This window comes from Pantherophis guttatus, chromosome 14 (assembly GCF_059756535.1).
Source record: "Pantherophis guttatus breed Tessera chromosome 14, ASM5975653v1, whole genome shotgun sequence".
In the NCBI taxonomy this organism is placed as follows: domain Eukaryota; kingdom Metazoa; phylum Chordata; class Lepidosauria; order Squamata; family Colubridae; genus Pantherophis; species Pantherophis guttatus.
In genome coordinates, this window is record NC_142076.1 from 19195501 (window position 1) to 19222280 (window position 26780).

Below are 26780 nucleotides of genomic sequence, written 5' to 3' on the forward strand. Positions count from 1 at the left end.
GAGGGAGGGAGGAAAGAGAATAGGAGGGAAGGAAGGAAGGAAGGAAGGAAAGAAGGAAGGAAGGAAGGAGAGAATAGGAGGGAGGGAGGAAAGAAAGAGAATAGGTGGGAAGGAAGGAAGGAAGGAAAGAAGGAAGGAAGGAAGGAGAGAATAGGAGGGAGGAATGGAAGAAAGAGAATAGGTGGGAAGGAAGGAAGGAAGGAAGGAAGGAAGGAAGGAAGGAAGGAAGGAAGGAAGAAAGGAAGGAGAGAATAGGAGGGAGGGAGGGAGGAAAGAGAATAGGTGGGAAGGAAGGAAGGAAGGAAGGAGAGAATAGGAGGGAGGGAGGGAGGAAAGAGAATAGGTGGGAAGGAAGGAAGGAAGGAAGGAGAGAATAGGAGGGAGGGAGGAAAGAGAATAGGTGGGAAGGAAGGAAGGAAGGAAGGAAGGAAGGAAGGAGAGAATAGGAGGGAGGGAGGAAAGAGAATAGGTGGGAAGGAAGGAAGGAGAGAATAGGAGGGAGGGAGGAAAGAGAATAGGTGGGAAGGAAGGAAGGAAGGAAGGAGAGAATAGGAGGGAGGGAGGAAAGAGAATAGGTGGGAAGGAAGGAAGGAAAGGAAGGAAGGAAGGAAGGAAGGAAGGAAGGAAGGAAGGAAGGAGAGAATAGGAGGGAGGGAGGGAGGAAAGAGAATAGGTGGGAAGGAAGGAAGGAAGGAGAGAATAGAAGGGAGGGAGGGAGGAAAGAGAATAGGTGGGAAGGAAGGAAGGAAGGAAGGAAGGAAGGAAGGAAGGAAGGAAGGAAGGAAGGAAGGAAGGAAGGAAGGAAGTTGGTTAGGCAATACTGGAGCTTTTTAAGAAGAGATCAGACAGCCATTTGTCCAGAATAGTCTTCTGCTTGAGCAGGGGGTTGGACTGGAAGACCTCAAAGGTCCCTTCCAACTCTGTTATTCGGAAGGGAGGTGGAGAGCATGGAGGAGGAGAGGATGAAAGGGGAAAAGAGAGGGAGGAGAGAGGCGAGAGGAAGGTGGAGGGGATGGAGGAAGGGAGGAAGAATGATAGGGAGGGAGGGGGGAGGAGGAAGGTGGACGGGATGGAGGAAGGGAAGAAAGAAGGAAAGGAGGAAGGAGAAAGAGGGAGGGAGGGAAGGATAATTAAACGAGATCTCCCTAACAGCAGCCCGTATGCTGTGGGCTGGGGCTGCTTCATTACTATTTGCTGCCTCTTCTCTCGCCTGGCTTGCCAAACGAAGGTTGACCTGCTTTTGTTGAATGGATGGGAACGTTGCTTGCTTCCAATCCAGCCCCCCCTCTCCGCAATCCCTCCAACCCTCCCTCCCCCCCCCCACTCAGCTTTGAAGCCATTTCCTTTGGCAACTTGAAAAGCGGGGCCGCTCGAAGCCAAGCGAGGCCACAAACCCTCCCAGTCGTGAGAGTGGGAAAGACTGTGAGGGGGAGATGTCGTTTTTTTTCCAAGTCTGGTACTCCGAAAAGGGTATTTTTTTTTTTGTTCTTCAGCAACTCAGGACGAAAGCAGCCATGCCAAACCTCCTGACGTCGGGGGTTGGGGTTGGGGGGATGGGAATCCGATTATAATATCCTATGGATTTGAGAAGCTGGGCCAGATGGATGCCTGAAAGAAAGAGGAGGACAATCGGTGGCTCACGTTTATTTATGACATTTATATTCCATCCAATTTATATTCTTATATTCCGCATTATATTCTCACCGGGCTCAAGGTGGACTCAGCCTTCCATCCTTCCGAGGTGGGTCAAATGAGGACCCAGATAGTTGGGGGGGGCAAGTGGCTGACTCTGTAAACCGCTTAGAGGGGGCTGTAAAAGCACTGTGAAGCGGTATATAAGTCTAAGTGTGATTGCTTCTTTCCTTCCTTTCCTTTCTTTCTCTCCCTCCCTTTTCTCCTTCCTTCCTTCCTCACCTACCTACCTACCTCTTGTCCTTCCTTCCTTCCTTCCTTAACTTAACTTAACTTCCTTTACTTAACAGCTGCCGGGATTGGTTTAACAACCATGGCTCAAAAGGTCACTTAACCTGTGCTATTCCGTGACAGTTTCCCAGGCAGTCTAGCAATTGCTATTCCGTGACAGTTTCCCAGCCAGTCTAGCAATTGCTATTCCGTGACAGTTTCCCAGCCAGTTTAGCAATTGCTATTCCGTGACAGTTTCCCAGCCGGTTTAGCAATTGCTATTCCGTGACAGTTTCCCAGCCAGTCTAGCAATTGCTATTCCGTGACAGTTTCCCAGCCAGTCTAGCAATTGCTATTCCGTGACAGTTTCCCAGCCAGTCTCGCAATCCCTCACTCCCTCCTCCACACAGCGGAAGGGAGGAAGGAAGGATGGATGGAAGGAAGGAAAAGAGGGAGAGAGGAAGGGACAACCCAGAGATGGTGGCCTCCAGCGCTGATGGCACCCAACCAACAGAAGTTCATAAGCCCCCTCCCCAGACCCCGCAACCCCACCCCCACGCTCTGCCCCATGGCACAGTGCCTCCAAGCTAACAACGGGGGGGTCAGGCTGCCCTTCCTAGTAAGAAGCCAATCCCTCAAAACATAGCAGAAGCCCACTTCAGAGAGAGAGAGAGAGAGAGAGAGAGAGAGAGAGAGAGAGAGAGAGAGAGAGAGAGAGAGAGAGAGAGAGAGATTTTCCCAGAAAAGGAACCAACTTCTCACGATGAAAAGAACGGAGAAGGCAAATCATTTCCCTTCCCCTCCTTTCCTCCCTCCCTCCCTCCTTCTCCCCCCACCCCACCCCCCCAAATCTCCCTTTTATCTCCCCGCGGACTTGAATTTGTATTTGGAAATCTGCTATTTGATCCGCGGGAGCGAGCGAGGCGGTATTTATAGCTTTGGCTCAAGCAGGCTTACTCAACAGGCGTTCGGGCGAGACCTCTCCGACGACTTTAGGGGCTGGGGGGGATTTTTTTTGTTTGTTTGTTTGTTCTCTCTCCCTCCCCCTCCCACCCACCACCGACCCCCTTGGTCTTTCTCTTCCTCTTTCTCTCCTTCCCACCCACCCCATTTCCCCCCCTTAGCTATGGTGCCCATCAAATCCTCTCCACTCAAACTCCCTCGCCCCTTCCTCTTCCTTGCCTCCCTTGCTCTCTTTAAGGCTGGGAGTTGCAGACCCTGCCCCTGACACGGACCCCCCACCCACCCCCATTTCCCCCTCCCCACCCAGCCGCTTCCCAGTCCTCTCTCCTCCTCCTCCTCCTCCTCCTCCTTTCCATGCAACAGGGACTTCCTTTCTTGTCCTCTTTAGCCCTCCATTCCTATTCCTTCTCTGGGGTGAGTGGGTGGGTGGGTGGGTGGGCGAGGGGAGAATGCCCCTCCCTACCCACCGAGCCAATTAACACCCCTTCCCTTCCCTTCCCACTCACCCTCCCCTCCTCCTCCGCCCCGGGCGTCTGATTTTCCCCAGCCGGTCCCACCAAGTCCGTTCATTCATTCCGCGGCTGGGAGGCGGCGATGGGCGATGGGCGGCTTAAGGGAGACCCCGCTGGGCGCGGAGACCCTGCACTTTCGACCCGGGTGCCGGGGGGGTCTGTGAGGGACCCCCCTCCCGCCCTTTGGCCCCCCCGAAGCTGCGAAGCTGATGGAAATCTCACCATGTTTATCTCCAGGCTGCTGGATTTTCAGAAGACGCGCTACGCCAGGTGAGTAAAAGTTCTTGGGCAGGGGGCGCAGGAGGAGGAGGAGGAGGAGGAGAGGCAGAGGGGAGACCCCTCCCCTCTTTTCCCTTAAGTTGCCTTTTTTTTTTTTTGCGAGTTTTACCGGCGCCGGGTTTCTTGGCTTAAACGCTGGGCGTTTTTATTTTATTTTATTTTAGTTTGGCAGCAAGGGTGGGCTTCCTTGGGGAGGCACAATCTTGGTTTTTACTCCCCCCATCCAACCCGATCAAGGAAATGGGCCCATCAGAATAAATCCTGCAGGACTTTCGAGGACCCCAACAAGAGAAGGAAAGCAATCCTATAGGATGAAGATGAAGAGGAGTCGGGGAAACAGCCCGCTTGTGTAAGGGCTCTGAAATGATGCTCTTTTATAAAAAAAAAAAAAAAAGGAAACTTAATTGTGGAAGGGATTTGGTTGCTAAGGAATTCATTCCGTTTTCTTAGCAACCACAAAAAACAGGTTTGCTAATGAGGGGTCCTTTTGAGATTTTATTTTATTTTCTTCTCCTTTTACTTCCCAATCCAACCTAGAACCCCAAGATCCCTTGGTGGTCTCCCATCCCAAGCTAACCAGGTGTGATCCTATCCTATCCCATCCCATCCCATCCCATCCCACACTACCCTACCCTACCCTACCCTACCCTACCCTATCCTTCTATTCTATTCTATTCTATTCTATTCTATTCTATTCTATTCTATTCTATTCTATTCTATTCTACTCTAATTCTATTCTTTATTGGTTCGATTTGTATGCCGCCCTTCTCCGGAGACTCAGGGCGGCTTACAATGCGTTAAGCAATAGCCTTCACACTTTTGTATATACCTGCTTAGTAGGGCTTTGCCCCCCCCCCAAGCGATGTTCTTTTTTATACAAAGTCAGCTTATTGCCCCCACAATCTGGGTCCTCAATTTACCTACCTCGGAAGGATGGAAGGCTGAGTCAACCTTGAGCCTGGTGAGATTCGAACTTGCAGTAATTGCAGGCAGCTGGTGTTACTTAACAGCACTTTAGTCTGCTGTGCCACCAAGGCTCCTATTCTATTCTATTCTATTCTATTCTATTCTAATTATTCCATTCCATTCCATTCCATTCCATTCCATTCCATTCCATATATTCTATTCTATTCTATTCTATTCTATTCTATTCTATTCTATTCTATTCTATTCTATTCTATTCTATTCTATTCTATTCTATTCTATTCTATTCCATTCCATTCTATTCTATTCTATTCTACATCTTATCCTACCCTATTCTATTCTGCATCCCATCCCATCCCATCCGATCCCATCCCATCCCAGGGTGAAACTATGAACTAAAGGTTGGAAGGATTGCAGCCTTACCTGTTGGATGGCGGCTGCAGGGTTAGAATGGAGCTGAGAAGATGGCTCTGATGATCTTCCTGTTTAGGTGAAACTGGAGCATCTGGGAGGGGCTTGGGGCCCACCTGTGCCCACCCCTCCCCCACAACGCAGGACCCGAAGGAAAGCCAACTGGAGAAGGCCAGACGCGATCACTTCTGGTGCTTCTATTAGCAGCCTGCTATTTCCCCCCCCCCCCTCCGTCCCATCCTGGATCATCCCTTCTGATCTGCTTCTTGAAAGCAGAAAGGGAATTCCAGGAATGCTCAGATCACCAAGCATGTTTCCCAGGAATTATAAACTTAGATGTCACAAACGGAGAGTCAACTTTGCGGAATTTGGAGGGTGGAAGGTGGAATGTATTTTGTGTGCATGTGAGTGCTTGTCTGGGTCATATCAGATTTTTTTTTATCCCATCACTCCTTTTCTCCATGCCTGGAGAAAAAGCATCGCATTGATAGAAATGTCCGGGGGCATTGATGCAAAAGATTTCTCACTCGTTTGTGAACTGGCAGGTTTTTTTTGTTTTTGTTTTTAAAGCAAACTTTTTCGAGGAGTTTTACGCAGGCTGCAGATGCCCAAAACGGACACTGGGATAGAAAATAGATAGAAGAAACATTTGGGAGAGAGAGAGAGAGAGAGAGAGATCCTAAACTTCAGGATCCAACACAGGCAAAATGTTATAACTGGGGACTTCACATCACTTGTGGTTTCTCCTTGGGGGGTGGGGGGAGGAAATTTGTAGCCTCTCTGACCCAATATTGCTAATATATTTTGAGTCTCCCTGGTGAGCTTGGAAATGTGAAATATTCATGATCAAGGATGCTTGGCATAAAAATCAGGATCGTATAAATAAAACCTGCTCAGATTATTTGGCTGTTCAAACACCAGCCTGACCTAAACATTTCAGAAAGCGGAACCTTCCTAAGGATCAATTCCAACTTTTCATAAAGACCCTCTAAACTTGCGCCGATTTAACTGCTAAAGCTGGTTTGATCAACCTCCGTGCCCAAATCCTGGGGGACCACCCCATGCCCCCTTTCCTAGCTTGTGGGTCCCAAGAACTGCCCAACAAACAGGTAATTAGGTTACCTGTCACCAGTGGTGAAATTCAATTTTTTTTTTCACTACCGGTTCTGTGGGCGTGGTTTGGTGGGTGTGGTGTGGTTTGGTGGGCGTGGCAAGGGAAGGATACTGCAAAATCACCATTCCCTCCCCACTCCGGGGGAAGGATACTGCGAAATCTCCATTTGATGAGAAGCGAAACGTCTTCCAAGAAGAATAAAACAAGAAAGTCCAGTTGCCTCTTGAAGAAAGTACCTTTGGGATAACCCAAAGACTGAGAATCTCCGTAGAAATGAAGAAATCTTTAATTGCCTTCTAAGAGACAGCAATAAGTTGTTAGGTTGATTATCTTGGTGGGGAGGAAGTTTATTTCCCTAAAACCGTTCTCTTTCTTTTTCTTTCCTTCCTTCCTTCCTTCCTTCCTTCCTTCCTTCCTTCCTTCCTTCCTTCCTTCTTTCTTTCTTTCTTTCTCTTTCTTTTTCTTTCTCTTTCTTTTCTTTCTTTCTTTCTTTCTCTTTCTCCTTTTTGATTCTTTTCTTTTTTAAATGAGTGGTTTGAATTTCTCCCTAGAAATCTCCATAGAATAGGTTGATTATCTTGGTGGGGAGGAAGTTTATTTCCCTAAAACTGTTCTCTTCTTTCTTTCTTTCTTTCTTTCTTTCTTTCTTTCTTTCTTTCTTTCTTTCCTTCCTTCCTTCCTTTCTCTTTCTTTCTTTCCTTCTTTCTTTCTTTCTTTCTTTCTCTTTTTCCTTTTTGACTCTTCTTTTTTAAATGAGTGGTTTGAATTTCTCCATAGAAATGAAGAAATCTTTAATTGCCTTCTAAGAGAGAGCAATAAGTTGTTAGGTTGATTATCTTGGTGGGGAGGAAGTTTATTCCCCTAAAACTGTTCTCTTTCTTTCTTTCTTTCTTTCTTTCTTTCTTTCTTTCTTTCTTTCTTTCTTTCTTTCTTTCTTTCTTTCTTTCTTTCCTTCTTTCCTTCTTTCTTTCCTTCCTTCCTTCCTTTCTCTTTCTTTTTTCTCTTTTTCTCTCTCTTTCTTTCTTTCTTTCTCTTTCTTTCTTTCTTTCTTTCCTTTCTTTCTTTCTTTCTCTTTTTCCTTTTTGACTCTTTTCTTTTTTAAACAAGTGGTTTGAATTTCTTTGCAATACGGTCTGCCTTGCCTTCCTGCCCATCCTTACTTTTGATTCTGAATCTCTCTGCAAATCATTTGCAAAACGTTTCCATGGGGATCAGAAGTACAGGGGAAGGGAGAGAGAGAGGTAGGGGGGAAAACTAAACTTTTCCTCCACACAGTGATTAGAATACTTTGAAGTTAGGAAGAGAACCCAGCCGCTCCCCCCCCGCCCTGCCCTTTTAAAAAAATGAGCCAGAAAGAAGCAGGGCTTTTTGTGAAATAGAAAATGCTTTTTTCTTTTTTTTAAATAGGGATGATTTTCTTTTGAAACAAAGATGGGGAGACAGGAAAGAAAAACAAACAAACAAACCCAGAAGTAATTAGAGATTTAAAAACCCAGCATTTTCCCACCCAAAATCTTAAAAAGATCCAGGGATTTTTTGAAATTCATTCTCCCTCTCTCTCCCCCCCCCTCTCTCTGCTTTATTTTCATCTCTTCCCTCTCTGTAAATATTAAAGTAAAGGTAAAGGTTCCCCTCGCACCTTTGTGCTAGTCGTTCCCGACTCTAGGGGGCGGTGCTCATCTCCGTTCCAAAGCCAAAGAGCCAGCGCTGTCCGAAGACGTCTCCGTGGTCATGTGGCCGGCATGACTCAATGCCAAAGGCGCACGGATCGCTGTTCCCTTCCCACCAAAGGTGGTCCCTATTTTTCTACTTGCATTTTTTACCTGCTTTCGAACTGCTAGGTTGGCAGAAGCTGGGACAAGTCACGGGAACAAGGGGAACCTTTACCTTTGCCTGTAAATAAAACCTTTATCTAAATGCAACGGATACAGCATCTTTCTCTTCTCGAGGCGGCTCATGTATTAATTTTTAAAATCGATCTTTATCAGAAAGAAAGAAACCTCTCCTTATTCCATGCCCCGTTCCTTCGATTTGGAGAACGGACTATCCATTAGTGTCATCGATCGGGAAAAAAAGTGTGGATCATCAAAACAAGCGTTCCCTCAACTCTTATTTATTGATTGATTGATTGATTGATTGATTGATTCGATTTATATGCTGCCCTTTCTCCGGAGACTCAGGGTGGCTTACAATGTGTTAAGCAATAGCCTTCATACTTTTGTATAGACCTGCTTAGTAGAGCTTTCGGCCCCCCCAAACGGTGTTCTTTTTAATACAAAGTCAGCTTATTGCCCCCACAATCCGGGTCCTCATTTTACCTACCTCGGAAGGATGGAAGGCTGAGTCAACCTTGAGCCTGGTGAGAATTGAACTCGCAGTAGTTGCAGGCAGCTGGTGTTACTTAACAGCACTTTAGTCTGCTGCGTCACCAAGGCTCTTGTTAGGTTTGGCTTCCCCTTCTATTACCCATCGGCAACCTTAAACACTCAAAGAGCCATTTGGATCCGTTTCCCACAGAAAAGAAAACACCGGGAGCCACAAAACCCTTTGGACATCTAAAATGAAGATAACACGGCATATATCTCTTTTAACCTTTATGCTATGTATAAAAAAACGATAGCGCGTTGCATTTATGAAATCAGTGACCTGCTAGAGAGAAAACCACATTTTTATTTCTGCATGCAACAAAAACATTTTGAACTCCGAAAAAGAAAAATTCAATAAATCACGTGCTGGTGGTGTCGCACATTGGCGATTGTGATTCATATTTTGAGTGACAGGGAGCCGCAGCAGAGGGATGAAAGAGCCACATGTGGCTCCAGAGCTGCAGGTTGCAGACCCCTGCCCTAGAAGAAGACACATTCCAGCCTTCCATGGAAATGCCTTCATCCTTCACCACCATCCAATGAACAGCTTCTACACGCCAGGTGAGCAAACCTTCTCCCTTACTTCTCCGGCATCCAAGGGACATTTTCTGCAGGCTGGGTGAGCAAATCTATCTCCCAAAAAATCCTCTGAATCTGCATTCAAAAAGGATCCAGGAATCCAGAGCTCCATATGGGCATCGGGAAGCTAGGACTCGCGTCTTCTGACACCAAGACATCTGGTTGTTCCAAAACAAGGTACAGCACATGGCGCCATGTGGGCGCTGTTGGCAAAGTTGTCCTACCAGCTGGTAGAGCTGGGATTCTTCCAGGATTAATTTTTGTTGGAAGCCCATCCTCCTGCGCCGATCGAAAATCCGTACCTCATCGAGATCTTCAGGAAGGGTCCATGTAGAAATAGTAATGGCACGTAGACTTATATACCGCTAATACAGCTCTCTCTAAGCGGTTTACGGAGTCAGCCTCTTGCCCCCAACAATTTTGGGACCTCATTTTACCCACCTCGGAAGGATGGAAGGCTGAGTCAACCTTGAGCCTATTGAGATTCCAACTGCCAAATTGCAGGCAGCCAGCAGTCAGCAGAAGGAGCCTGCAGTACTGCACTCTGACCACTGCGCTACCATGGTCCCTCTCTCTCTCCCTCCCTCCCTCCCTCCCTTCCTTCCTTCCTTCCTTCCTTGCCATGGTGACACAGTGGTTGGGATGCAGCATTACAGGCTGACTCTGCCCACAGCCAGGAGTTCGATCCTGACCGGTTCAAGGTTGACTCAGCCTTCCATCCTTCCGAGGTGGGTCAAATGAGGACCCAGATAGTTGAGGGGCAAGAGGCTGACTCTGTAAACTGCTTAGAGAGGGCTGTGAAGCACTGTGAAGCGGTATAGAAGTCTAAGTGTGATTGCTTCTTTCCTTCCTTTCCTTTCTTTCTCTCTCTCCCTTTTCTCCTTCCTTCCTTCCTCACCTACCTCCCTACCTCTTGTCCGTCCTTCCTTCCTTCCTTCCTTCCTTCCTTCCTTCCTTCCTTCCTTCCTTCCTTCCTTCCTTCCTTCCCCATGATGGTACAGTGGTTATAATGCAGCACTGCAGGCTAACTCTGCCCACTGCCAGGAGTTCGATCCTGACTGGCTCAAGGTTGACTCAGCCTTCCATCCTTCCGAGGTGGGTCAAATGAGGACCCAGATAGTTGGAGGGCAAGAGGCTGACTCTGTAAACTGCTTAGAGAGGGCTGTGAAGCACTGTGAAGCGGTATATAAGTCTAAGTGTGATTGCTTCTTTCCTTCCTTTCCTTTCTTTCTCTCCTTCCCTTTTCTCCTTCCCTCCTTCCTCACCTACCTCCCTACCTCTTGTCCTTCCTTCCTTCCTTCCTTCCTTCCTTCCTTCCTTCCTTCCTTCCTTCCTTCCTTCCTTCCCCATGGTGGCACAGTGGTTATAATGCAGCACTGCAGGCTAACTCTGCCCACTGCCAGGAGTTCGATCCTGACCGGCTCAAAGGTTGACTCAGCCTTCCATCCTTCTGAGGTTGGTTAAAATGAGGACCCAGATTGTTGGGGGCGAGAGGCTGACTCTGTAAACCGCTTAGAGAGGGCTGTATTAGCGGTATATAAGTCTTAAGTGCCATTACTATTGCTTAGCTGCTTTGACTAGCTTCACATTTCACTCTAAACCACCACGGGGGGCCTTGGCTGAGAGAGAGCGAGTCCTAGGACTCAGTTGACAAACAATGGTTTCAAATCATGGTTTAGCGCCTGGCTTGCTGAAATGCTCAAAAGTCTTAAGCAGATGTCTACACAGGCTCTTTTTTTCTCAATCCCTGAGATCCTACCGACGACGACGTAAGCCGGCTTCTCAGGCAGAGTCGGGGTGCCTTGCCAAGGGACCGTATGTTCCCGGATGAATTTCAATGTTCAGAAAAAGCAAAACTAGCCAGATTTTCTGCCTGGCATTCAAGTAAGAAGGCCTTTCTTTCTGACTCACAGCGAACAATGGACGAGAAAGCGGAAGAGAAAGTGAGCGACGGGGGGGGTTTAAGCTCCCTTTTCATGGCCTGAGACAAACAGGCTTTTGTTTGAGTTTTTTTTTTGTGCTTTTTTTCCAGAAAACGGAGGGCGCAAGGCTCTCGTCTTGCCATCTCTCTGTGACCAGCACTCCACGGGGTTGTGAGAAACCCCAAAAATGAGTTACGAATCCCAGGGAGATGTGGGCCAACGTGATGTAATTGCGATGCTCGACGATGGGGATGGGGATAGGGTGGGTGGTGGGTGAGGGCGTTATCTTTGCAACGGGGGAAAGGCTTCAGTTGTTACTGAGTTGGCAGGGAGGATGTAAATCCCATTATGGGATCCTAGAGTCTAATAATAATAATAATAATAATAATAATAATAATAATAATAATAATAATAATAATAATAATAATAATAATAATAATAATAATAATAATAATAATAATTTTATTTCTATACCGCCCTTCTCCCGAAGGACTCAGGGCGGTGTACAGCCAATTTAAAAACACAAGACACAACAATAATTAAAAATTAAAATAATTAAATAGATTTGGCCGATTTAAAACCCCAAAAATTAAAATACCCCAATTTAAAATTATTATATTGACAGCCCTGCTTAGAAGCTGAAGGGAGCCGAGTCCAATTAGGATGGGGTTTCCTTGCTTCGGAAGCGATCTGATGCATTTTGTTCAAGTGGTGGAATTCATTTTTTTTTTTTACTACCGGTTCCGTGGGCGTGGCTTGGTGGGCGTGGCAGGGGAAGGATCTTGCAAAATTCCCATTCCCACCTCATTCCTGGGAGAAGGATACTGCAAAATCCCCATTCTCTCCCCACTCCTGGGAGGAAGATACTGCAAAATCTCCATTCCCACCCCACTCGTGGGGGAAGGATACTGCAAAACCCCCATTCCCATCCCACTCTTAGGGGAAGGATACTGCAAAATTCCCACCCCACTCCTGGGGGAAGGATATTACAAAATCTCCATTCCCTCCCCACTCCAGGGAGGATATTGCAAAATCCCCATTCCCACTCCACTCTTGAGGGAAGGATACTGCAAAATCCCCATTCCACCCCACTCCTGGGGGAAGGATATTGCAAAATCTCCATTCCCTCCCCACTCCTGGGGGAAGGATACTGCAAAATCCCCATTCCCACCCCACTCTGGGACCAGCCAGAGGTGGTATTTGCTGGTTCTCTGAACTACTCAAAATTTCCGCTACCGGTTCTCTAGAACCTGTCAGAACCTGCTGGATTTCACCCCTGATTTTGTTCCTTGTAAGCATCCTTAAAAACTTTGGTTCTACCTGAAGGAGAAGGTGGATGTTTTATGGAGACGCATCCTGACCTCATCTGTTAGAGAAATGTTGGGTTTCAAGTTAAGATGGTTGTTCCAGGTTGCCCTTGGCTGAGCCTGTTGTACCGACGTGGCCACCACGATTTCTAAACTTTGGTACCGACGGAAGAAAATATTTGTAGCTCAGGGTGGAATGGTGGAATCCTTGAGGCTCTCTTGTTTTCTTGCAAATGTTTCACTACCCAACTAGATAACATCATTAGTGCTAGAAGGGAGAGAGGCTTCTGGAAAGGAGGAGGAGGAGGAGGAGGAGAGAGAGAAGGAGGAAGAGAACTGTGGAATCCTTGGTGTTCTCTGAGCTTGGTTGCATTTTTGGAGACGTTTCATGACCCAACTGTCAGCATTCAAATGCTGCCATAAAGAGACGGAGAAGAGGCTTGACCTCTCACCTAGTTATTTTCTCTGTAGATAATGTCTCCGAGGAGATGGGATGGGAGGGGGACATTCCTGGGGTTGGAGGCTGGAGCTGGGAAGATTGATTTGGAAGATGGCCAATAAGAAGATGTGAATTGGGGAACGGAAAGGGAAGGATTTGGGGGTCAAAGGCTTAGTATCGGCTGCGATGAGTCGGGGCCAGATCTGTCGTACTCAATAAATGGAATAAATGGTGCAATTTATTTGAGATGATATCGAAACCTGACACCAACTAGGTGTCATCATCCCTGCAAACCCCCCTTCCTTCTAGCACTGATGATGTTACCTAGTTGGGTCATGAAACATCTGCAGGAAACCACAAAGCTCAGAAAGGACTAAGGGCTCTCATAAACCATGATTCCTAGTTTGTTGTGTTGCGTGCACCAAGCTCACCAAGCTTAGTGCAGACCCCACGGTTAAAGGCAACACAACTTAGCAAGGTGTGTCACCCAAAACCAGCTGTCCTAGGAGGTAGACTTGAGATGGGGGAGACGGAAGGAGGGGTTTGAAAGGAGGAGAAGGACCTCTTTTTCCTTTACTTGCTATTTTGGGGACGCAAGGTGGCATTATCCCAGTTCTGTCCAGGATAACACTGGGCTCACCTGCCTTTCCCCCCTCCACCCCTTAGAGACTAAAACTGAAAATTATCCCTGTATCTGTTTCTCTGGAAACTATGACGTCCTTCTGCAGCTCCGAGGGCAGGACATGCAGGAAAGGCTCCCTCCCCACCTCCCCACCCCAAAGAGGCGAAAAGACACCGGAATTGAGGGGAGGGAAGGCGGGGTGGTTGCCTGGCAACCCCCTCCCGAGGAATAAGGCTGCCTTGTGTGCAAAGAGGCTTGTCTGTGGCTTGCGAAGAATCGAAAACCAACCTCAAATCCAGCCCAACGTCTCTTTGTTAACTGGGATGGAGATGCAGTTTTTTTGTTTTTGTTTTTTTAAATCAATGGACTTTTAGTTTCACTGGGGCGTAAATTCATCGGCTCTTTCTGCCTCTTGGAGGGAGAATTCCATGGGAAAAGTTTCTAGGCCTGCTGGGGGAATTTTTGAAGACCCTCCAAGTAGAGACGAATTCATCCGTCCTTTAAAAAGAGAGAAAGGAATATCCCTCGCCTGTTAAAACGGATGGTTGGCATGACCCCAACGCGCAGGCAAAGATATCGCTGCTTCAAAGGAAGCTTCCCATCGTCCTGGACGTGGCGTGGATGCTAAGGATCAGGGTGGGGAGGGTGTGTGAACTTAGGAGAAATTTCCTGACAGTGAGAACAATTCATCAGTGGAACAACTTCCCTCCAAGAAGTTGTGAATGCTCCAACACTGGAAGTTTTTAAGAAGATGTTGGATAACCATTTGTCTGAAGTGGTGTAGGGTTTCCTGCCTAAGCAGGGGGTTGGACTAGAAGACCTCCAAGGTCCCTTCCAACTCTGTTATTCTATTCTATTCTATTCTATTCTATTCTATTCTATTCTATTCTATTCTATTCTATTCTATTCTATTCTATTCTATTCTATTCTATTCTATTCTATTTCTATTCCATTCCATTTTCTCTTCTCTTCTCTTCTCTTCTCTTCTCTTCTCTTCTCTTCTCTTCTCTTCTCTTCTCTTCTCTTCTCTTCCATTTCATTTCATTCCATTTCATTCCATTTTATTCTATTCTATTCCATTCCATTCCATTCCATTCCATTTTCTCTTCTCTTCTCTTCTGTTCTCTTCTCTTCTCTTCTCTTCTCTTCTCTTCTCTTCTCTTCTCTTCTCTTCTCTTCTCTTCCCTTCCCTTCCCTTCCCTTCCCTTCCCTTCCCTTCCCTTCCATTCCATTTTGCATTCTATTCTATTCTATTCTATTCTATTCTATTCTATTCTATTCTATTCTATTCTATTCTATTCTATTCTATTCTATTCCATTCCATTCCATTTTCTCTTCTCTTCTCTTCTCTTTTCTCTTCCGTTCCGTTCCATTCCATTCCATTCCATTTTATTCTATTTCGCATTCTATTCTATTTTGCATTCTATTCTATTCTATTCTATTCTATTCTGTTCTGTTCTGTTCTGTTCTGTTCTGTTCTGTTCTATTCTATTCTATTCTATTCTATTCTATTCTATTCTATTCTATTCTATTCTTATTTTTTTCTTCTTGAAAGATGTTTCGCTTGTCATCCGAGAAGCTTCTTCAGCTCTGAATGGATGGTGGGGAATGGAAGGATTTATACTCCTTGCAGACAGAATTGGTCATTTGCATCCTTTTAGAGAGTCGTTGAGGCCACTTAGAGGTTTATCTGCAGCAATTCCAAGAAGGGTCCACACCCATTCTCATCCCACTCAGGTGACCCTGAGGACACAGATAAACCTCCAAGTGGCCTCAACGACTCTCTAAAAAGGATGCAAACGACCAGCTCTGTCTGCAAGGAGTATAAATCCTTCCATTCCCCACCATCCATTCAGAGCTGAAGAAGCTTCTCGGATGAGAAGCGAAACGTCCTCAAAGAAAAAAAAAGAAGAAGAAGAAACTCCAGTTGCCTCTTGAATAAGCACCTTTGGGACAACCAGGATCCTGGAGGACTGAGAATCTCCATAGACATATCCCTTGCAAAATGAAATTATTATATTAATTTTTGAAGCCTGCCCTGTGTTTAAAGCATTGCCAAAAAGTTCTGGCCAGTAGGTCTTCTTCTGTTGCAGATGGCAGGTAGCTGATGGGCTCTCCTTGCTTCTGTCTCTCATTCAAGGTTTATGAATCACAGGGTCCCACCCAACCGAAGGTACCAGCCCACGGAGTATGAACACGCAGCCAATTGTGCCACCCATGCGGTAAGTTCTCCAGGGTCTTCTCCAGGGAGCATTCTGATGTTCTGCCCCAGCTCCGGATTCCCGAGGATATTGACACACACCAACGGTCCTTATCAAATTTATTAAGTAGCAAGAATAAACAAGGCCGGCAAAGATTGGCAACCAGCCCAGAAAACAAGATACGATAAGACTTTTCCAAAAATGCTCTGATGATAATTACAAGTTGTTTCCAGCAAGAAACTTACTAACGGCGTGCAACTTAAATAGGCTAAGGGAGTGGCCAATTATCCTCAAGCCTTACTCTTGAGGAGACCTCCTCCTCCTGAGTAGCCACTCCTGCCTTTTGGCAGCCCTTGCGTGCCCGAGCATTGAGGAGAGGCTCCTCCACTTCACTCTCTCCACTTGAAGGAGCCTCTGGAGGTTCTGAAGGCCCTGGTTGAGTCTCTGCCTCTGGCACCACATCCTCTTCAGCCTCCTCGCTGTCCGACGCGAGCACCGGCTGCGCTGGCTGATGGCGCGACACCACACCAGCTTCCTCGTCGTCGGGATCAGCCACGATCCACACAGGCCGCTGGCGGGCCACACAACATCTGGTGGGATGGTGGGAGGGATCCTTGGTGCTCTCTGAGCTTGCTGGTTTTCTTGCAGACATTTTCTGACCCAACTATGTAATGTCATCAGCACTTGGGGTTTGCAAAATGCTGGAGGAAAAGGAGGAGGAGGAGGAGGCTGTACGATCCCTGGTACCCTTTGTGCTTGGTTTTTTTGGGGGGGGGAAGACCTTTCATGACCAAACTAAGTAACATCATCAGTGCTAAAAGGGGATGGGGTTTGAAGGGAGGAGAAAGGGAACTATTGTGATGCCCTCTGAACTTAGTGGTTTTCTTGAAGACATTTCATGATCCAAATAGGTAATGTCATCGGTGCTAGAAGGGAGTGGACTTTGTGGAGAGGAGGAGGAGGAGAAGAGGAAGAGGAAGAAGAAGAAGAAGAGGAAGAGGAGAGGAAGAGGAAGGGGAGGAGGAGGAGGAAGAGGAGGAGGAGAAGGAGAAGGGAGAAAAAGGAGAGGAGGAGAAGGGGAGGAAGAGAAGGAGAGGAGGAAGAAAGGCTAGGAGAAGGGGAGGAGGAGGAGGAGGAGGAGAGGAAGAGAAGGAGGAAGAGGAAGAGGAGAGGAAGAGGAAGGGGAGGAGAGGAAGAAGAGGAGAAGGAGAAGGGAGAAAAAGGAGAGGAGGAGAAGGGGAGGAAGAGAAGGAGAGGAGGAAGAGGACTGTGGGGTCCTTGGTACTCTCTGAGCTTGGTGGTTTTCTTGCAGACGTTTCGTGACCCACCTAGGGAACATCATCAGTGCTAGAAGGGAGTGGGGTTTGCAGAATTAAGAAGGGGGAGAGGAAGAGGAGAACTGAGGGGTTGTTGGTGCTCTCTGAGCTTGTTTGTTTTCTTGCAGGCGTTTCATGACCCAACTAGGGAACATCATCAGCGCTAGAAGGGAGTGGGGTTTGTTCTCTGTCTCCCTTCTAGTGCTGATAATGTTACCTAGTTGGGTCATGAAACGTTTGCAAGAAAACAAGCAAGCTCAGAGAGTACCAAGGGCCCCACAACCCCCCCTCCTCCTCCTCCTCCTCCTCCTCCTCCTCCTCCTCTCCACAAACCCACTGCCTTCTAGCACTGATAATGTTACCTAGTTGGGTCATGAAACATCTGCAACGAAACAAACAAGCTCAGAGAGTACCAAGAACCCCTCAGTTCAACCCCAAGCTACAAATATTCTCCTTTGTAAGAACAAGACGTTGGGTGTTCAGTTGTCCTTGTGAACTGTCCAGTGCCCAAGTCCAGATGTCCCAACGCCCGAATCCATGACGTCCATCTCCTCCAGCCTCCTCCTCAGAACTTTCCACCTCTCTTCTACTTTCCTTTCCGTTTCTCTTCCAGTTCTGGATTGTCCCAAGCATCCTTGGTAGTTCAGTTCTCTACATCCTCTCGGACAATCAGTGGGAGGCCATTTCTGCTTGGATCTACGGCTTCGGCTTGTCGGGACTCTTCATCGTCTCCACCACGTTCCACACCATCTCCTGGAAGAAACGGCACTTAAGGTAATCCTCCTTCGACCATCCGGAGGAAGCGAGGAAAACTTGATGGTCCGAGGAAGCCAATCAGATGCTTGATCCACCCGGTGTCAGGTTTCGAGGTCGTCTCAAATAAATTGCATTTCAGACAAAGTCTTTGATGAAAAACTCCCATTTATTAAGCACGACGTTCTAACTCCGACTCCATCGTAGCCAACACTGACTTCCTGACCCAAAACCCTCCCTTTCCTTTCCCCACTCCTCTGCACTCATTGGCCATCTTCCAAGTCACTCTACCCCTAATCTACTGCTCCAGCTCAAAGGAATTTCCCCCCTCCCATCCCATCTCCTAGGGGATATTATCTCCAGGGAAAATAAGTAGGTGAAAAGTCAAACGTCCCTTTCCAGACGCCTCCGCTTCTCCTTCTTATGTCAGCACTAGAGTAAATGCAGCTTGAAGTGCTGACACCCGGTTTAGACCGATCTCCTTTACACCCTGAGGAATTGGGAAGGGTCTGTTCTGAGCTTCTGACCTCCCCCAAACCTCACCACCAAAGAAGCTGAAACGCAACAAACCCCAGGGGTGATATTCGCAAATGTGAACGTGTGGCAGGGGTGCTATTCAGCAGGTTCTGACAGGTTCTGGAGAACCGGTAGCGGAAATTTTGAGTAGTTGGAAGAACCGGCAAATACCACCTCTGGCTGGTCCCAGGAGTGGGGAGGGAATGGAGATTTTGCAGTATCCTTCCCCAGGAGTGGGTGGGAACGGGGATTTTGCAGTATCCTTCCCCCAGGAGTGGGGTGGGAATGGAGATTTTGAAGTATCCTTCCCCCAGGAGTGGGGTGGGAATGGAGATTTTGCAGTATCCTTCCCCCAGGAGTGGGATGGGAATGGAGATTTTGCAGTATCCTTCCCCCAGGAGTGGGGTGGGAATGGAGATTTTGCCATATCCTTCCCCCAGGAGTGGGGGAGGGAATGGAGATTTTGGAGTATCCTTCCTCTGCCATGCCCACCAAGCCACGCCCACAGAACCGGTAGTAAAAAGATTTGAATTCCACCACTGGCACCCAGCCTCAGAAACATGCCTAAATAGGATAGCATAGAGCCAGGGTGGGTAACCGGGGCCACTTGCAATTTCCGCTACCGGTTCGGGCGAACCAGTACGAACCGGCTGAATACCACCTCTGACAAACCCCCGTTTTCTCCCTATGCGCATTTCGCAGGACCGTGGAGCACTGCCTGCACATGTTCGACAGGATGGTGATTTACTTCTTCATTGCAGCTTCCTACGCTCCTTGGTGAGTTCTCACAAACCTCCTGTGTCTCTCGGCTTCTTAGCAGGACCACGGTCAAAGGGCTATTTGTTCCTCTGAATCCGGGATCTCCAATCGTGGCCACTTTAAGATTTGTGGAGAAGTCCACAACTCATAGCAACTTATAGCAAAATCGGCTGAGGAGTTCTGAAAGTTTAAATCTGCAAGGATTCGAGTGGCCAAGATTGGAAATTCCCTGATGTAAATGGCTCTCTGGGTCTGAGTGCCTCTGTGTGAGAGAAGGAGGGAGGGAGGAAGTGAGGGAGAGGGAAAGGGGAGAGAGAGGGGGAAAGAGGGAGAGGGAAAGAGGGAGGAAGTGAGGGAGAGGGAGCAGAAGAGGGAGAGGGAAAGGGAGGGAGGGAGGGAGAGGGAAAGGGGAGAGAGAGGGGAGAGGGTGGGAAAGTGGAGAGAAGGAGAGGGAAAGGGAGGGAGAAGAGGGAGTGGGAAAGGGAGAGAGAGAGGGAGAGAGAGGGAGGGAGGGAGAGGGAGCAGAAGAGGGAGAGGGGAGAGTGGGAGGAGGAGAGGGAAAGGGGAGAGACGGAGAGGGAAAGGAGAGGGAGGGGAAGAGGGAGAGGGAGAGGGAAAGAGGGAGGGAGGAAGTGAGGGAGAGGGAAAGGGGAAAGAGGGAAGGAGAGGGGGAGAGGGAAAGGGAGAGAGGAGAAGATGGAGAGGGAAAGAGGGAGGGAGGAAGTGAGGGAGAGGGAAAGGGGAGAGAGGGAGGGAGAAGGGTTGAGAGAGAGCGAGAGGGAAAAGAGAGGGAGGGGAAGAAGGAGAGGGAAAGAGGGAGGGAGGAAGTGAGGGAGAGGGAAAGGGGAGGGAGGGAAGGAGAGGGGGAGAGGGAAACGGAAAGGGGAGAAAGGGAGAGTGGGAGAGGGAAAGGAAGGGAGGAAAAGAGGGAGAGGGAAAGGGGGGATGGAGGAAGTGAGGGAGAGGGACAAGGGGAGAGAGAGGGAGATGGAGGGAGGGAGAAGATGAAGAAGAGGGAGAGAGGGGGGGGAATCTAGTTTTGCCGCGCCCACCGGCTGGTGACAAGACTTGGGTACCATCAAATCTAGATTTAACAGGCTTATGGTGCGATGGGGGGCGGGAGGCAAGGTGGCTGTTGAATCCCAAATGCCACCCAGGGTGTGACAAACTGTCCCTTGTGCAATTGCACATCTGGGTGGCCTCACCTGCCTCGCCGGCCGGGCGGCGTCTTCTCTCCGTGACTTGCTGTCCCTTGTTGTGCTGCCAGGCTGAACCTGCGGGAGCTGGGTCCTTGGGCCTCCCACATGCGCTGGATCATCTGGATCATGGCCTCGGGTGGGACCCTCTACGTCTTCTTCTTCCACGAACGGTGAGAGGAGCAGAGAGTTTGACCAGATTTAATTGATTTTCATTGATTTTTTTATTAACGTTTGTATTACGTGTATTTTTATCGTTCGCTGTTCACCGCCCTGAGTCCCTTAGGAATAGGGCGGTATATAAATTTAATAAATAAATAAATAAATAAATAAATAAATAAATAAATAAATAAACAAACAAACAAACAAACAAACAAACCGTGGGAATCCTTGGAGGGAAAAATTCATGCTTTGGCTTGGAAATTGGGAGCTCCGGCTTTCATGCGTCCATACCGCCCTCTTGTGGATATGAAAGATATCGCAGGCAACAGCTTTCTTTTTCTTTTCTTTTTTTTAAATTAATTTATTTATTTATAACACAACACAATATAACAAACACAAAACACATAACATAGGTTCCCTTTGTTACAACTGTTGCGTAACGGTAATCTTTCTAATATTTACATTTCCACCCCCACCCCCCACCCCAATTCCCCTTATACTATCAACATAATAATTTTAATTGGGGGTATTTTAAATTTCTGGGATTTTAATTGGAGCCTAATTATTTAATGATTTTAAATTTTAATGGTTGTTTTGTTTTGTGTTTTTAAATAGGCTGTACACCGCCCTGAGTCCTTCGGGAGAAGGGCGGTATAGAAACAAAATTATTATTATTATTATTATTATTATTATTATTATTATTATTATTATTATTATTATTATTATTATTATTATTATTATTATTATTATTATACTATTTATACCCTTCTTCTCCAGTTATCCCTTATTTACACTATAATTCCTATCGCTCATAATATTGATTTTATACATTTTATCCGTTGTCCTATAAACACTTTACGTTTACGATTTCTCCCCTTTCGTTATTATTCACTATTTCGAATCTCCAGCCAGTTATACCATTTGTTCCGCGTTGCATAGTATTCCGTATCTTCTTTTTTTCTTTCATTTCTTTGGTTTTAATGCTTTCTTTTTTGCTTGCTTGTTTTGTCTTGAATCCCTTATCGTGGTTTGTTTATTGAACAAAGTTAGGAACGGGGTTGGGATAACTCGTGGGCCCAGGCTGTCCAGACGAAAAACAGAGTTTTCTCAAATAGCCGCAACTCGACTCAGTCTTATTTTCTTTGGGGCTGAAAAATAAGCATTAGGGCTTATTTTCAGGGTAGAGCTTATTTTCAAGGAAACACAGTATGTAGCTGCACTCATCCACGGCACTTAAGGAGCAGTCTATCTTCTTACAGGGTAGTCCTCGACTTATGACCAGTTGCTTAGGGACTATTCAAAGTTATGACGGACACCCCCTCCTTCCCCAACTGCTACTTACAACCCGGGTCTGAGGTTCCCGTGGCTGCCCCTCTCCCACAGTCGTAAAATTGGGTTGGTCGCCTGGGAATCCACTTTACGACCGTCGCGACTCAAGACTGTAATTGCCGGGGGCTCAATTCCAGTCATAAATTAGGAGTGGTGCGGTGACCTAGAGGTGGAGCTCGCGCCTCATAATCAGGAGTTCGATCCTGGGTAGGGGCAGATATTTCTCTTTCTGGGCACAATGAGAATATATCTGCCGAACAAAACTCCGCATTGGCGACAGGGAGGGCATCCGGCCAGAGTAAACACTCTGCTAGCTCCATTCAGCAGCCCAGACTCCACCCCTCAAGGGATTATGAGGTCGTTAAATGATGATGAATTCCAGTCAATGGATACTACCGGTATTCCCAACTCCTGGGGATTTAGAAACTTGGTTAGATGGCTTCCTGAGTGAGGGGAGCCCAGACAAACTGGGATTAATTCAGCAAATGGGGGAAGGGGGGAAGCCGATCGTGGCTTAGCTTGAGTTGCAAACCATATCAAGGTTTTTGAAACTCAGGTTGGCTTTTTTGATCTCCAGGTACAAGCTGGTGGAGCTGCTTTGTTACCTGATAATGGGGTTTTTCCCTGCTTTGGTCATTCTCTCCATGGTAAGTGACCCAAATGGAAATGTAGAACGTGACAATCGCCACGCAGGTAGTCCTCGACTTACAACAGTCGGTTTAGCGGCCGTCCCAAGTTACAACGGCAGTGAAAAAAATGTGACTTATGACGGTTTTTCACAGTTGCAATCGGTCAGTGCGTGCACAGTGTGACTGCTAGTTTGAGGCAACCCAGGAGCAAAATACAGTACACAGAGGTTTTTCAAACTATGGTTTATCTTTGTGATAAGTTTTATATATATACATACACGTGCTAAGCAAAGCCAGGCAATCAATCAATCTTCAACTATAACAGAAAGCCCACATGGAAAAAATACACGGAGAATTACAATGGAGATAGAACATGAGAGAGAGAGAGAGAGAGAGAGACGCCCTCACATGGCCACCCCTATATAGACAGCCTCTTAAAAGTGATAACCCTGCTGACTCATTCTCATTGCATCATCCTGGTTTACAGCCTTACAGCAGCTGGTCAGCTATTAAATCATCATTACCTTAACATGACTTTTGCAGCATCCCCACAGTCACGTGATCAAACTTCGTAACGCCTGGCACCTGGTTCGTATTTATGATGGTTGCGGGGTTCCCCCGTGGACCCGCCAAGTCCACGGGGGAAGCCGGATTGGCTTAACAACCGGGGTTACTAACTTATCAACTGCAGTGACTCCCTTAACAACTGCAGGCAAGAAAGGTCGTAAAATGGGGCAAAACTCACTTAGCAAATGTCTCACTTAACAGCAACAACAAAAATGGGGGGCTCCATTGTAGTCATAAATTGAGGATTATCTGTACCAGAGTCTCCTCCTGAACGAATCAGGAATTTACAGGTAACCCTATAGGCTTACAACCATTCGTTCAGTGGCCGTCTGAAGTTACAACGGCACTGAAAAATTGATTTATGACCAATTGCTACCCTTGCCGCATCCTCGTGGTCCTGTGATCAAAATTCAGGTTCTTGGCAACTGGCATGGTCTTATGACAGTTGTAGCATTCCCCCCAGGACATGTGATCCCCATATCTGACCTTGCCATCTGGCTTCCGACAAGCTACCTCAATGGGAAGCCAGATTTGCGATGGACATTTGGGGCTCCATTGTGGTCGTAAATCGAGGACTACCTGCCCTTGACTTTCACAGATTCTGGGTCTCCTTCTACCAGTCCACTGACTCTCTCCTCTGCTTATCCTGGTTATTGCAGCCCAACACGGAAGGTCTGGTGGAGCTGATGGCTGGTGGCATCTTCTACTGCTTCGGTACCGTCTTCTTCAAGAGCGATGGACGCATTCCCTTTGCCCATGCCATCTGGCATCTCTTTGTGGCATTCGGAGCTGGGACTCATTACTATGCTATTTGGAGATACCTCTATCAGCCTGATGCTCTTGAACCTCACATCTCCAGGTAGTTGCCTTAAGGACTCCAAGTCACAGGTTCAAAGGGAGGAGATCCTTCCTTCCTTCTTTGGTATCTTCTGGAAGGTTGGTCCTACTCCTCCGTGTTCTTCAGGATCTCCAAGGTGAGATGGTGGCTTTTAGACTGGACTCCTTGCCCAGGCTCAGAACTTTGAAGATGGAACTACAAAAGAATGGTGGCAACACGTAATATTATTCTTGGATGAAAGTTCTGACATGAAAGGAACAATGGATGGGTCTTAGTGAAAAGGACAGTTAGGAAGTAACCACTGGAAACATCTGCTACAACTCGAGAACCCAGGAAGTCAACCGAGAAGCAAGAAACATCTCAAGAGGTTGGTCGGAGAGACTTTTAAGGGTCCATGGGTTCCATGGTTGTGTTTCCATTCTCTCTCCTACCCCAAAAATAAGTCCTCTGCTGGCCTTCTATTCTACCTCTTAAGATGCAGTTAGTTGACCCTCTCTCTAAGTCATTCCAAGCAGATTGTAGAGGTAGAATTGTCACGGCTTTGCTGTCTGACGTAACCTTCCGTGAGGTCAAGATCTCTTGATGATTAAATGGGAGGTAATCATGTTAGATATCCGTGTAACTTTAAAATGTTGGCATCCAACCAATTCTGAAGCCCTTTGACCGTGTCATTCTGAAGAGATATGGCGAGAAGGTAGATGGGGTCATGTTCCTTTAGAATGAGATGGTGCAAGGGACCATGTTCCTTCAGGAGAAGATGGTGGAAGGGACTACCTTCCTTCAGACTGTGGAATGGACCATGTTCCTTCAGGATGAGATAGTGGAAAGGACCATCTTCCTTCAGGAGGAGTTGGTGGAAGGGACCAACTTCCTTCAGGATAAGATGGAATGGACCATGTTCCTTCAGGATGAGATAGTGGAAGGGACCATCTTCCTTCAGGAGGAGTTGGTGGAAGGGACCAACTTCCTTTGGATAAGATGGAATGGACCATGTTCCTTCAGGATGAGATAGTGGAAGGGACCATGTTCCTTCAGGATGAGATAGTGGAAGGGACCATCTTCCTTCAGGAGGAGTTGGTGGAAGGGACCAACTTCCTTCAGGATGAGATAGTGGAAGGGACCATGTTCCTTCAGGAGAAGATGGTGGAAGGGACTACCTTCCTTCAGACTGTGGAATGGACCATGTTCCTTCAGGATGAGATAGTGGAAGGGACCATCTTCCTTCAGGAGGAGTTGGTGGAAGGGACCAACTTCCTTCGGATAAGATGGAATGGACCATCTTCCTTCAGGAGGAGTTGGTGGAAGGGACCAACTTCCTTCAGGAGAAGATAGTAGATGAGACCATGTTGCTTTATGTCCTCTTTCCCCCATTTCCCTCTGTGTAAAACTTCCTCACAAATCCCAACTAGCAGTGTCAGCATTGAGTAGGCTCTGGATTTCTCTCTCTGTCGATATTTACTAGCTGGAGAAGGCAAAAACCAGTCAACCAACCCTCCCAATATTCTGCAACAATCCAGGGTATGACCCACTTTAGGATTCTGACTACCTCATGATGCTTCATGGATCGAGTAGATCTTTGGTATTGTCACAAGCTTAAGAGTTCTCAGAGGCCGTTAGTCCTTTTTTAAAGCCTGCTTAGTATAATTTTGGCTCCTTAAGAGTGATTACTCATACCTGAATCACGGGCAGTTATGATTTAAGTCTTCTCCCCCAAGGAGATCAAGGGGTTTCCAACCTTGAGAAATTTAAGACCTGTGGACTTCAACTTTCAGAATTTTAAGACTTGTGGACTTCAATTCCCAGAATTTTTTGGCTGGCTGAGGAATTCTAGGAGTTGAAGTCCACAAGTCTTAAAGTTAAAGTCTTAAAGTTGCCAAGGTTGGACACTCATGATTGATAGCTTTCCCATTCACGAGAAGACTAAGGTATCTCTCTCCATCATATCAAGTTGACTTCTGGAGACCTCCTGTGGTTTTTTTGACCGCCTGATGGAAGTAATTTGCACCGCCCTCTTCCAGTATAAGTTTTTCAGTTTCCACTCTGTCCTTCAGCACTGGGATTCTCCATCGGAATCTCATCCAAGTCTTAACCAGGCCCGACCCTGCTTAGCTTCCCAGCTTCAAGGACGCCAGCCTTGCTGTGAATTCCGTTATGGACCCTTCAACTAAATCAGCTTGGATTCCTTGAAATCTCTCTTTGTGGCTAATTCTGACTTGATTTTTCTGTTTTGTGACCGTTTTGTACTCTTATCATCAGGGGAACGAAAAGGGTGACACCGATCGCCCGAGCGTTTTGTACTAACTTTTCATGACTTTGTAACTTTAAAAGAATGTCGGTGAATTTTTGAAGAAGTTCTGCATTTTAAACCACTTGTCTCTTATTTAAACATAAGTATTTTATATTTAACACAGTATTATTTAAGACCGGTGGTAATAAAAACCACGTTAGCGAAGAGGGATTTCTTGTGGAATAAGGTTTAAATAATAATAATAAAAAATAATAACTTCTTTGGGTCTGTATTTATTGTTACTGAAAATGGGAAAAATTTTAATGAGTTTTTTTTTAAAGGAGGGGAAGCCATTACGCATATGCTGATGACTGGATGGGGAATTCTGGGAGTTGAAGTCCACGGGTCTTAAAGTTGCCACGGTTACACATCCGTTGACTAAAGCATGTTTGAAGGCCAAAAGGATGAGACAATATTTTATTTCTAGACAAGAGGTGTCATAACCCTGGAAACTTTAAGATCTGTGGACTTCAACTCCCAGAATTCCTCATGGCTGGCTGGGGAATTCTGGGATTTGAAATCCACAGGTCTTAAACTTGCCAAGATCTATGTTAGATCTTCCTTAGCTTATATTCTTTCCTTAAAAAAAAAACCCTGTTCACCAACAACAAAAATATCCAGTTCATTCTCTATCTCCACTAAAGGAACCACATTATACATATATATAAAAAAACTGCTACTGCAATTAATTTAACTCAAATCACAGCTCAATCTCAAGTCGGTTTGCTCTAGAATTTAGCCTAACAGCCCCATTTAACTCTTTTTATGCATTGGTTTATGCATTTTTGTGCTAAAAACCATCTCTGATATACAGGTAGTCCTCGACTTACGACCGCAACTGAGCCCAGAATTTCTGTCGCTAAGTGAAACATTTAAGTTAGTAACAG

At 46.7% G+C, this 26780-nt stretch overlaps 1 protein-coding gene across 1 annotated transcript; it reads left to right on the forward strand.

The window, feature by feature from the left end:
- The first annotated feature begins 3329 nt into the window (after positions 1 to 3329).
- MMD2 (monocyte to macrophage differentiation associated 2) lies at positions 3330 to 26113 on the forward strand. Its single transcript, XM_034436581.3, has 7 exons — positions 3330 to 3647; positions 15481 to 15562; positions 17471 to 17631; positions 18829 to 18903; positions 20153 to 20254; positions 22150 to 22219; positions 23428 to 26113. The coding sequence occupies exons 1-7, from the start codon at positions 3460 to 3462 to the stop codon at positions 23629 to 23631; spliced, it is 882 nt and encodes a 293-aa protein (XP_034292472.2). The 5' UTR covers positions 3330 to 3459; the 3' UTR covers positions 23632 to 26113.
- Positions 26114 to 26780: the final 667 nt, after the last annotated feature.

What these genes read in the sequence shown, in the direction of transcription:
- MMD2 (XM_034436581.3), top strand. Translation starts at nt 3,460, where the DNA reads ATGGGCGATGGGCGGCTTAAGGGAGACCCCGCTGGGCGCGGAGACCCT. An exon ending in CCAATTGTGCCACCCATGCG is followed by an intron (nt 15,563 to 17,470) that starts GTAAGTTCTCCA and finishes TTTCTCTTCCAG; the next exon opens with TTCTGGATTGTCCCAAGCAT. An exon ending in GCAGCTTCCTACGCTCCTTG is followed by an intron (nt 18,904 to 20,152) that starts GTGAGTTCTCAC and finishes TTGTGCTGCCAG; the next exon opens with GCTGAACCTGCGGGAGCTGG.